Source organism: Phyllobates terribilis, unplaced genomic scaffold, assembly GCF_046119375.1.
Source record: "Phyllobates terribilis strain yellow unplaced genomic scaffold, ASM4611937v1 Scaffold_456__1_contigs__length_1449463, whole genome shotgun sequence".
In the NCBI taxonomy this organism is placed as follows: Eukaryota; Metazoa; Chordata; class Amphibia; order Anura; family Dendrobatidae; genus Phyllobates; species Phyllobates terribilis.
Genome location: NW_027363216.1, coordinates 1,436,872 through 1,449,464, shown reverse-complemented (window position 1 = coordinate 1,449,464; position 12,593 = coordinate 1,436,872). Strand labels below are relative to the sequence as shown.

General features: G+C 42.5%; 1 protein-coding gene across 1 annotated transcript; it reads left to right on the top strand.

The window, feature by feature from the left end:
• Positions 1 to 1,421: 1,421 nt before the first annotated feature.
• Positions 1,422 to 2,416, top strand: LOC141229218 (interleukin-17F-like; the record flags this gene model as incomplete). Its single annotated transcript, XM_073667421.1, has 2 exons — positions 1,422 to 1,666; positions 2,179 to 2,416. Coding segments are annotated over 2 exons (483 nt in total), but the record flags the coding sequence as incomplete, so codon positions are not given.
• Between the last annotated feature and the right edge of the window lie 10,177 nt (positions 2,417 to 12,593).

Sequence of the window (12,593 nt, the reverse complement as noted above, 5' to 3'; positions counted from 1 at the left end):
TGAAAAGTTCTATATCTTTCTATTATACTTTGGAGCCGATTCTTTGCTAATTGTTTTTTTTGCCGAGTTTTTGGTGTTCGGCACCTTTTATTTTTGTTTGTGGCGTATTCATCTTAACATTTACACCTTTTTGTTTCAGTCCCTTTTTTATGTTTTCGTCCTTTTTTTGTTTGTTCGCTTCTTTTTTTCGCTACATTGCGGAGTTTAGGGTTTCCAGATGTTTTCATCTGATTTATCATTTGTGACTTTTCAAAAAATCTTGCCCATATTTTGCAACATTTTAGCAGAACATTCAACTTTTTAAGCTAAAAAGTTGCAAGACAGGTTAAAGTAAAAAGCATTTTTTGATTTTAGCGCAAAGTTGATGAAACGTTTGGGCCATTTTGATGACTTTGGCACATTGAAAACCAAAGGACAAAAAAAAGAAAAAAAAATGCAAATGATAAACTGGACCCTTTATGTTTCAATTGCTCCCTATTTTAATGATATTAGTTTGCTGTCAGTGAATGAGAACACTGCTGTTTCCATTCAGAGGCAGTAAACCTGTCTGTATCTAGTCGAGAAGTGGATACAATTGTATCCAGTGCAAACAATGCTCTGTGAGCAAAACTCCAGACTGATACATTGTAACAAGCTATTAGATTGTGGCTGATATATATTGTGCTCAGGAGCATTTTCTAGACTGGATACAATGTATCCGCTGAGAGCAGGAGCAGCAATGTGCAGGATTACGGCCTCCGAATGGAAACAGAACCGTCCTCATTCACTGACATCAAGCAGAGATCCTGAAGATGGTGAGAGATGAAACACAAAGGGTAATAACACAAAGATGGAGAAGATTTCATTTATTCACTGATTTACCGCTGCTCCCATCACTAGTGGTGACGTTACATTTCTTAAAGAGACAGGACACATAATATTTGTAATTCTCCCTCTAAAGGTAGATAATAGACTCAGCCTTGTTAAAGGGGTTGTAAGAAATTGTTTTATATATATATATATATATATATATAAAAGAAAACAAACCAAGTATTGCTCACCCTCCCCAGGTCTAACTCCAGCTTTCCGACACTGCCTGGTCTGTGCTGATTGTCTGCAGTGCTGACATCAAGTTGACAGCATTGCAACCAATCAGTGAGCTGAACACAGCCATGATTGGCTGCAGAGTTGTCGATGTGATGTCAGTGCTGCAGACAATCAGCAGAGATCCGGCAGCAGCGGAGAGCTGGAGTTAGACCCAGGGAGGGGGAGTAATACTCAGTTTGTTTTGTTACAGCCACTGTAGCCCATGATAGTCACTATTCTGAAAGGGGTCAACCCCTTCAAGGCAAACGTCATCTGCACAAGACAAGTTTCCCCTCTTCTGTTTGCAATGATGTGAATCATTCCCCATGTTCTCTCCATCTTTCCCTATCTCTCAGACGGCCGTCCTGGTCTCCTTCAGCTCGTCGGCCTTTCTACCAGAGGAGGATTTGCCCCATGATCAGGAAGGATCTAGGGGTGAAGAGCTCCCTCTAGAGGGCAGACAGAGATGTCCTGGAAGAAGGAACCGGCACCTGCCGACAAGTATGACAGTGGACACCAGTCTGATAGACAGCAGCTCTATGGACGGCTCGGTGCAGATGGAGGACGGTCCCACCCGCTCTCTGTCCCCCTGGGAATACAGGTAATATCACAACCTGTCACATTACAAGCAGCGCTGAATAGTGATACAGTCCGGTGGAGATTCCCGGAGTCTCCTATAGAAGGACGTCTAGTAAAGTATAGAAAGAAAATAATCTTTTCAGTAGAGTTACAATAGCAGGGAATAGCTTGTCGGGATGTTTTTATAACCCTTTAGTGGAGAATAACGTCTTCCCACCTTCTAGCCGCCTCTCGTTCTTCTTTTCCTGCCTACAAGCTCCCAGTAACCGTTCAGAAATCTCCCCTGTCCCCAAATAGACTTCAGGGGAGGAGGGAGATGCAGCTGCAGTTATTAGGAATGAAACATGAAGGAGAGAAGCTGAGAGCGCGCGGCGCGGCTCTGACATCACCCAGAATAACCTTGTATGGAGGGAGAAACTGGAGATTTATAGAAGACTGAAGAAAAAGCCTCGAGAATCTGCAGGATGAGGACAAGGAGCGCGGACATGGACCAGGTGTTACACAGCTTCTCTCACTGTGTATTTTTATTCCCAGTCTCAGCACAGATCCCAACAGGTTCCCTATCGTCATTGCCGAGGCCGATTGTCTGACTTTTGCTTGTGTAGACGCTGATGGCCATGAAAGTCCAGACCTGATCTCCTTCCCCATCCAGCAGGAGGTGATGGTCCTACGACGACGGGAGCAGAAAGGCTGCAGCTTCTCCTACAGACTGGAGGGCGAGGTGGTGACTCTGGGCTGCACATGTGTCACACCAACCATCAGCTATTACTGAATACGTGGAAATATGGATGGTGGACGCCTGATTGTCAACTTTTAAGATTTCTTGGGAATTTTTTATTTAAATAATAAAATAAAAGCAACTTTAATTTTTTTATAGTGTTATCTCTGGTTACAATAGATTTTGGGGTTTGGTAGTAGCTACTTGTCCATTACACAGGTCCATGTTATGGTGGAAAATACTGGTATCATCAGAGGACACATGCCGTATATTCTCATTGTATAGGGCCATGCTGCTCCTTCAGGTGTCCTCAAGTTCATATGGAGGCGTCTTTTCTTCTTTAGATTCCAATACAATGTTTCTAGGGAAAGTTCCTCCATAAAAAGAAATCTAACATGGCAGAACGTCTGCAGCTCCGTAATATGAGGGAATCTGTGTGACGCTCTACAGGCGATGTGCAAATGGGCCTTCACCTTAAAGGTTTGGAACAAGATGGTGAGTTATCACTTATCCATAGGACAGGGGATAATTACTGATCGCTTGGGGCCCAATCACTAAAGACCCCACTAATCCCAAATGTGGGCTCCATAATGAATGGAGTGGAGGTCAAGTATGCGGACCCCTCATTGTGTATGGGATTGTTGGATTGCCCAGACTAGCGCTCATTCTCAGGATTCCAAGACACGGACAAGATGGCGGATGAGACTATAAATTATCTTGAAAGTTTCTGACATGGCTGAAAATCAGTTTTTTTGGCCATTATAAAATACTGTGAGGCCGATATATTAAGACTAAAGTTGTGCACGGACTGAAGTAGCATTACTGGCAGAAGAAACGCCAACGCTCTTGCAGAATTTGACAGGTGGACATAGCCATGTCCCATCCAGTCCCGGCTCCTCTCTAGCTCTGCCCAATTTGGCGGAGTTTCTTCAAACTGCCGAAAAAAAATTTAAAAGTCGGAATATTTCTGTACAACTCCTCTTTGCTCAATTTTTTTAAATACCTTTCAAAGCAGATTACGCCAGTTTTCTGACAAAAAAAGCTATGATGAAAGTTTTTGGTAAGTCCATTACTACACACCACCAAAAACCCACCTCTCCCAGGGGCTTGCCTATAATAAGTGCAGGGTTTACTGTCTCCTTCGTGCCCTAGAGACTAGGGGAGCCAAAAAGGTCCCTTTGTCCCATATGTAAAGAGTCTAGATTATTACTACTAAAGACCTGTGTCAGTTGGAGGAACTGATGGAGATTTAGCATCTGGGCCCTCGAGCTTCTGGATACATCACTGATCACCCTTATACTAAAATAAGGATATGGCAGCATCATGTTCTGTCTCAGGCTCTGGAAGACGCGTGAAGGTAAGGAGTAAAATGGGTTCTGAGGAAAGCAGGGAAATCCTGGAGAAAACCTTCTGCAGGTGACGACTCGTGAGCAGATTTATCTTCCAGCAAAGCGAGAACTCAGACCGTAAAACCAAAACTACACAGAATGGACTGAAAAACAACAATGTGGTGGGGTCACTGACCAAATCAACCCAATAAAGGACGCGTGGATAAACCTGAAGCTTAAGTGAGGATTGGGGAACATGGCAGGGATTGTCCAGACCTATAGACTTATCCAGGACTCAAGACAATGACTGCCAAAAAGTCCACCAATGTCTTCACTTACGTGTGTCTATGTTATGACTCTTTTCAGGGTCATCTGTTTGGTCTCTGACATGTCACCTGGTTCATGTATTGTCCGTATTGTGTTATTATATAAAACGCTGGGTCATTGAGAGGAAGAGGAGCCGGAGCTATAATGTGCACCAGGGCTAAGGGACATTTAGGCCACGTGAGCGCAACATGCAGCCCGGGCTCCACAGTATGTAGATGGCCGTGCCACACTCTCTGCCCTGAAGACCTTGTGAGATCCAGGTCAGCACCCGCTATCGACTGCTCCCATGTATCTTCTCTGGCTTGTGGCTTAAAGTGATGCCCAGCATGGACAAGACAGCACTAATGGCACACAATGTGGCTAGCATGGCATCAACGGCAATGTTAGGGAGGCACTGTGTGGCTGACACTGTTATGGGGGCATTGTGTATGAACTGGTCAGTCATCAACACATCAACACTGGAGGTCCTATGTAAGTAGATCCCACCATTCACCAGGCACCTAAATCAGAGGAACGTACCGCCCCCTACTCCAGGTAGAAAAATGTAAAACCGTCCATGTTGTTAATATTGTGTAATATAAATGATTTTCCGGCATAAGTTGCTGAATATTCTTTATTATTTGCTGTTATAAATTTGTTATTAGTCATTATTACAGGTGGAGATTGTCTTACTGACCCCACAGCCCTAGTGAGAAGGGTGGTCTCAGAAGTGATCACTAGAATACAGAAGGTTATGTGACAGTGGAGATGTGACCCCTGGGCTCCCCAGGATGCCCAGCACCGAATCCAACTGGTCCCTGTGCATAACACTTATGTAGAGCCATATTAGGTAAAAAGGTCCAAGTCTATGGATAAAATCTATAGATCAGAACATGTTTTTTCTACATTGACCGTCATTCTTAGGTGTAACAGAATCACTGGTCCTCGCCTACACTTTTGGTTGAGGTTTAGAGGATTAATGGGAGACAGGTAACAGATATTCTCCTGTTTGGAGCCCACCCATCAAATATGTATAACGTATAGTACTGACGCCCCATAAATGTCTATTAAATCCAAAGGGACATTAATCAATTTGAAAGTTTTATTTTTAAATTAAGAATTGCATGGAAGGACGAGGAGATGTTCTTGGAGGAACCTCCTTCTTCAGCAGATGTTCTTTGCTGGTCAGGAGGCCACATGTAGATGGTGCCAGTCCTTCCATACAGGTACAGCATTGATGGTGGACGCGCTGTACTTTCCTCAGGGTGCTAGACGTGGCGGTTTTCTGCCCTCGCGATGTTTATGGAGCCGCGGTGACAGACACCAAATAAGCAGCTTTCTCGGATGGAGTGAGCAGCCCTGGATAGTCCACGCCGGCAGGATGAGATCACCCGGCGGAAGAGAGAACCTATGAGAAGAGACGTAACACTGATGTCAGTAACAGGACTCCATATCAGAGGACACGGCTGTGCGGTCACTGTGGCCGGACGGCAGAGGAATCATCCATACACAGGTGACCCTTATTAACATGACATTACTTGTAATGTGCCGCAGTGTTGCCTTATAATCAGTTATATAAACCTCAGCGTAACATTGAGGCCATAAAGGGGTCAGTATGGGTCATATGGGGCCGTGGGCGCAGGATTCGGGTCAGTTTGGCAGAAGACTAAAAGGCTCCTTATAACTTTTAATGAATAAAAGAATGAAGATTTTTACAGAATGAACTGCTCATTGCTTTATAGAGAGAAAAAAGTAGTAATTTTCTGATACTTTATGTGCACGTTCACATTACACGTTTTGATCATAGGCTGTAATAGGATGTCATATAGACCTGTACACACCTGACAATGGGGAGGACTCGCTGTCCTTAGCAGTAAAACACTGCTTGTCTCCATCAGGTTTGGAAGGGGAAGATTCTTGCTGCCTGTTTGGTAGAAGAAAAACATATAAATTACAAGTAAAAATAATAAGAACACCCGTCTGCAAAACCGGTTAGGACATTTGGATAACATGGAGGAGGCACCCTGCTCAGGACCCACTTCTATCACTAAGAATGGAGAATCGCTAGTAAGATTGGCCTGTAATGAGCTAGAAATGATTGACTGGTCGCAATGATCGGCTGTTATCGCCAGCGTTATCACAAGCCAGAACCACAGTGATCATCAATCATGGGGTGGTGGCGCTGGATATAGTGCTGAGTTACACTTATCTTACAGTTCATCTTCTGATATATCAGATCCAAACCCAATAATAATAATTTACTCACATTTCTGAGTGTTTTGCACTCTCTGGGGAATACACTGGAGGTGGCTTCAGTTCTTCATCGTTCATCACCCTGGTATTGGTGGAACAGAGCTAAAACATAGAGAAAAATAAAATAAATATATATTTAAACTTTATTTTAATTATAAGTTTTATAGATCTTACCGGTCACACTTACTTTAGAAAGCCTTTGAGACGATGATATAAAGTTCAGGCTTTCTGGCCAGTCATTGTCCTCGCTTGTGTCCCCCTCATCTGAATCAATAAGTTCGTAATTGCTACATTGAGCTGAAAAGCACAAGTGTTATTAGAGATTATTAGTATGAGACCGGATCACGGAAAGTTACCATTTGATCACTAATAATGATTAGGACTGATTGTCACAAAATATGAAAGACAAGACACACAAAAGCTTTCTGCAGATGACGTCTCCTTCTACTTACGGTCAAAGTAGCTGGTGTCCTCTTCTGACTCAAAGTTAGGAATGAAATGTGGCTCCTTACTTAGAAGACTGTCAAAGTCTATGCCACATAGGAATGGATGCATTTTGATCTCTTTAGCTCCTCCTGGGAAAGGAAGACAATAAAAAGTGATATAGACATTATCAGACAGACAGCTCCATATCTGAACAGTTTATGTTACTCTGAACTGAAGACGTAACAGAGCTGATGTGAAGAAAAGTTGCTGAAAGTCAGAGCATGAAGTAAGGGAATGGAAAAGCAGGTAAAGCAGAGAACCTCAGTGCTGATCCTCAGGGGCGTGATCATTTATCTGGTCACAGATGTGTAATAATTCATTATTAATACTATTATATACATTACCTGTCCCAAGTCTATGTGCCGGATCTTTTCTGAGCAGCTCAGTGATGATGTCCTGAGCATCAGGTGGAGGAGTGCGATTATCAAATGTCCAAGTGATGTCATCTGTTATATTAAAAGAAAATGTTACAGAAAATAAAACCTCCTCATTTACTTTATTAACACAAAAATCTTTTGTATTAACACAACAAGTAACTAAACCACAGAACCAATCTAAGCAAATAACAATGACACCACACCGCATTCAGATTATTTTACTTACCCCTTAATATACTGCAGTAAGTGTCATATTTGGAATCCCCATGAAATGGTACACGGAATAGAAGGAATTCGTGTAGGATGATCCCTACCGACCACCAGTCCACAGGCCGCCCATAGCCTTCCTGTAAGATGACTTCAGGGGCGATGTATTCAGGGGAGCCAGCAATCTGGAAAGCAACAGAAGAAGGAGATGAGGAGCTGAGAAAATAATTGTGACGAATAACATCAGAGGAAAACGTTTTCTAGATGAGAAGATATCAGAGAAGAAGAAATAGATGAGAAGAGTAAAGAACAAGATCCTGTAAGTAAAGCCGACCTCATCATCACGGAACTCTCTGGTGACGTCCTCGGTTGGAGCCTTGTAGGTTTCTGATGTTGGTCTCATGAGGCCGAGTTTGGAAAGTCCGAAGTCCGTGACTTTAATATGACCAGATGCCGATACCAGGAGGCTGTGAAAAAACAGACGGTGTCAGCCCCAAGTAATAACCCATAGACTTTATGACAATCTCTAACTTTCTTCCTCCTAGAGGGGGCACTTACTTCTCAGGCTTCAGGTCTCGGTGCACCACACCAAAGCTGTGCAGGTATTCCACAGCCAGGACTGTTTCTGCAATGTACTTTCGGGCCAAGGGGACAGGTAAAGGTCCATAGATGTTCATAAGACTGCCACAGTCTCCTCCTACAGGAGAAAGCAAATATGACAGGAGAGGGTTTGTTACAATGTAAATGACACATGATGCGTGTGAATGAGAAACAAGCGGAGACATTGGGGCAGGATGTCACACATAGAGATATACTGTGTAATAATGCAAAAGAAAAACAATGGAGCGTACCCTAATAGTAACTAGGACTGCGCTGAATGTCTATGAAGCAAAACCACAAATGTGCAAAAGCTGCAGAAATAAGTGCAAGGAAACAACGTCCCATATAAAAATGTGAAGCTATACTATGTATATTACAATAAATAACCTAAATAAATCTATAATTGATAGAAGGTGTCAGCCGTCTCATAGTATGGTGTAATATAATCTGACGGAGTATGAAACGCTTGTTGCAGCGCGGTACTCATACTTTTTTTCTTAAATATAGCTATCCACTCTCCTTCATGGTGGGATATTACCATCAACAAGAATATATTATATATACTACCCCATGCTATGAGATTGCTGACATCTTCTATGATTTATAGATTTATCTCACTTATTTATTGTAAGACACTATACTTTTTTGGCCGTATTAGTATCCCTTTTTTCTATGAGTTACCTTGTTAGTTTAAGTTATTTATTCCATGGGACTAATAAAGATTCATATTTTTATATAGGGGGTTGTTTTATTGCATTTATTTGTACAGCTTTTGCTCATTTGTGGCTTTGCTTTATGTACTGTACTATGTAGAGCGTATACTATATACTGCAGAGCGACCCTATACATAAAGACAGAGCTGGGCTTCATCTACGAGCCTCTGGTTCATTTCTCTATGAAATGCTCATCTACCGTGGTTCCCCGAAAATAACACCTACCCCGAAAATAAGCTCTAGCAAGGTTTTACAGGATTTTTGGAGTATGCTTGAAATATAAGTCCTACTCCAAAAATAAGCCCTAGTTACAGTCAGGGCCAGCATTAGGAGGGGGGGGACACTTGGGAGTTGCCCAGGGCCCGCACTCTTTTAGGGGCTCCCAGCATTTTTATTCTGAGGTTAAGACTGCTTAAGGACTTTTGGTGACATCATGGTCATGTGACCATGATGTGACCATAGGTCCTTTAACTACAAGAGAGTCTAGATGAACTGAAGGGGAGGCAGGCTACTGTGTATCATTTATGCAGTGTGTGTATAGGCATGTGTATGTATGTGCTGTGTGCATGTACGTATCTATGTATGTGCTGTGTGTGTATAGGCATGTGTATGTATGTGCTGTGTGTGCATGTACATATCTATGTATGTGCTGTGTGTGTATATACATCTGTATGTGCAGTATATGTGTGTATAAACATGTGTATGTATGTGCTGTGTGTGCATGTACATATATATCTATGTATTTGCTGTGTGTGTATATACATGTGTATGTATGTGATGTGTGTATGTGCAGTGTTTCTGTGTATACAGTTGTGCTCAAAAGTTTACATACCCCGGCAGAATTTTTCTTTCTTGGTTTTGTTTCAGTGAGTATGAATGATAACAAAAAAAAATTTCTCCACTCATGGTTATTGGTTGGGCGAAGCCATTTATTGTCAAACTCAGCAAATACTGGAGGAAAATTTGCACTCATCAGCCCGGAAGCTGCGGATGGGACGTACTTGGACGTTCCAACATGAAAACGATCCAAAACACAAGGCCAAGTCGACCTGTCATTGGCTACAGCAGAACAAAGTGAAGGTTCTGGAGTGGCCATCTCAGTCTCCTGACCTCAATATCATTGAGCCACTCTGGGGAAATCTCAAGCGCGCAGTTCATGCAAGACAGCCCAGGAATTTACAGGAACTGGAGGCTTTTTGCCAAGAAGAATGGGCAGCTTTACCATCTGAGAAAATAGAGAACCTCATCCACAACTACCACAAAAGACTCCAAGCTGTCATTGATGTTAGAGGGGGCAATACACGGTATTAAGAACTGGGGTATGTGAACTTTTGATCAGGGTCATTTGGATGTTTTTGGTTGTCATTAAGATTTAAAAAGAGAAAACACAGGAGTTTGACAATAAATGGCTTCACCCAACCAATAACCGTGAGTGGAGAAAAAGTTATCATTCATATTCTCTGAAACAAGGCCAAGAAAGGAAAAATTCTGCCGGGGTATGTAAACTTTTGAGCACAACTGTACATGTGAATATGTAGTGTGTGTATGTGCAGTGTGTGTGTTTGATGACATAGTTATATTTGAAAAAATGTTTATTTTTTTCAAGAATAAATGTGGATTGTTGTGCATGAGGAAAACAATAAGACATCCCCTGAAAAACAACGAACCCATCTCTCACAGCAAAAAACTATAGACCCTGTGTTATTTTTGAGGAAACATGGTGCAAACTGTTAAAATTCAGTCAAATCCTCCTTTCTCCATAGTGGAGATTTCTGCCATGCTCAGTGAGGACATACCCTGAAGACTTTCACAGACAAATTCATTTTTCTGGCATGTTGCTAACAGATAACTTATAGTAAAAGCAGTGTGGACATGTAACCATCTATGTGGTCACATTCTGCTTATGGAGAAGGTCCTAGAGATGAGCAGACCAGCGCTGGATATAGATACGATGGAGATGTCCTACCTGGTACATACTCCATGACCATGCACAGATGACGTGTAGTTGGAAAGGAGCACAACATGGAGGCCACGAAGGGACAATCTGCAAATGTTAGGATGTCCCTCTCTAGAAAGGCCCATTCAAGTCTTACTGGATCTTTCAGCTTCTGCTTGTCCAGTTTCTTCATGGCGTATAACTGTTTGGAGTCTTTTTGGCGCACTAAGTGGACGGTTCTGTAGAGGAAGAAAATCGGTGGTTTATAATGTATTCTTACTAACAGTCTGTCTATAGACCTCATCACATCTCCTGTACTAATGGTGAATACTAGATATGCTGCCATCGCTACATAGATGATCTCCACTGGGAGGTCCTCATCCATGCCCCATCGTAAATGAACTGAATAATGACAATTAGATGTGCACAGAAGAGATGAGAGAATTAATTACAGTGAAATAGAATTCTACTCATATTTTACAAAGATCTGTATTCACCAAAATGGCGATTTTATTTTGTAATTTGCTTCCTCATGGATTCAGCAAAATGATGAGCAAGTGAACACTATTTTCTAAACCTTAAAAGGCCTTCAAAATGTTAAAAAAACACATTCTTATCCTCACCTCTCCGGCCCCTCTGCCTCAACTGCCTGGTCCGCACTTTCAAATCTCTGCTGCCAGTGCAGAAGTCCAAACATGTCTAAGGCTGAGACAGGACTTCTGGCATTGAGGAGGTCTAGGAGGATTCTGCACAAACGCATAAAAGGTCACGGTGTCGTGGAGTTGGGAACCTTCATGCTCTTGCATAGAATCCTCCTGAAGCTCCTCAAAACTAGAAGTTCTGGCCCAGCATGAGCAGCGGCAATCTGAAGATGTGGTGAGGACTGGACGGATGTTGGTAAAAAGCAGAGGGGTCGGAGAGGTGAACAGTGAGGTCAGTATAAGTCTATTGTCCACTTTTTACATCTTACATTTATTAGGCTCTGGGGTCTGGAGAGAACCCAGACCATAACAAAAGACATTCAATTCGTGAATCACATTTCCCAGGAAAGTCTGCATGAACAGGCGAATGTGAATTATGCCAGATCCGCTCTTCTCTAGAGAACAGGGATGTGGACCCCAATAATTCCTCTATGGTAACACTGTACGGGCACAGAGACAGAGGGATCGTCATAAGGAGCCCTAGAAAACATATATTATGCCGACATCAAGCTCACCCAAAAGCTCCACAGCTGAACTGTTTGATCTGTTTGTAGTCGCTCTTACAAGGATTTCTCCCTGGGTTCAATGATCCGATCAAGGCCTAGAAATAATAAGAAATGGCATTAAAGCATAAAATCTGCAGAAAGATAAAATCTGTGGATGCAGGAACTTCTCCTGTATATTATGTGGACGTGATACAAGCCAGACCCCCACAGACACCATTATATATAGGGGATATCCCCCATACACAGACATCACTGTACTGCAGGGGAGGGGACGGGAGATCACACAGCGGGGGCAGGAATAATAATGCCGCCATCACACACAATAGATCTGATCTACAAGAAGAATAGGGATATCCCCTCGTCATATGGGGGATAATATTATATGTGTAATTCACCCCCGTTACCTGATGGTACTCAGACGTCTCCGCTGATACTTACACTGACAGATTCCTGGACCTCGGGGGTCTCACATATTCCACCGTCATTAATTGGTGGCACAGATATTCCTATAATAATGAGGAAACGTTTTGTATTAGACGATATCAGTACATAATATATAACATCCATATTAAGAAGGAGATGAGACGGGCTCTGTACACGGTGTAATACTGGTATATGGGATTCTGCACACAACGTATATATTTATGGCTCCTCCATAGATGGATATTCTGGACCATAAATGGCCATTGTTCAGGATCTGATTCATCCTAGAACAATTACATGATTGGGGACCTAGGAGCCTCCTTGTACATGATGGAGAAGAGCACAGAGGAGAGAAGCAGAATTACCTGCGCCCCCTCCATTATAGTCTATAAGGG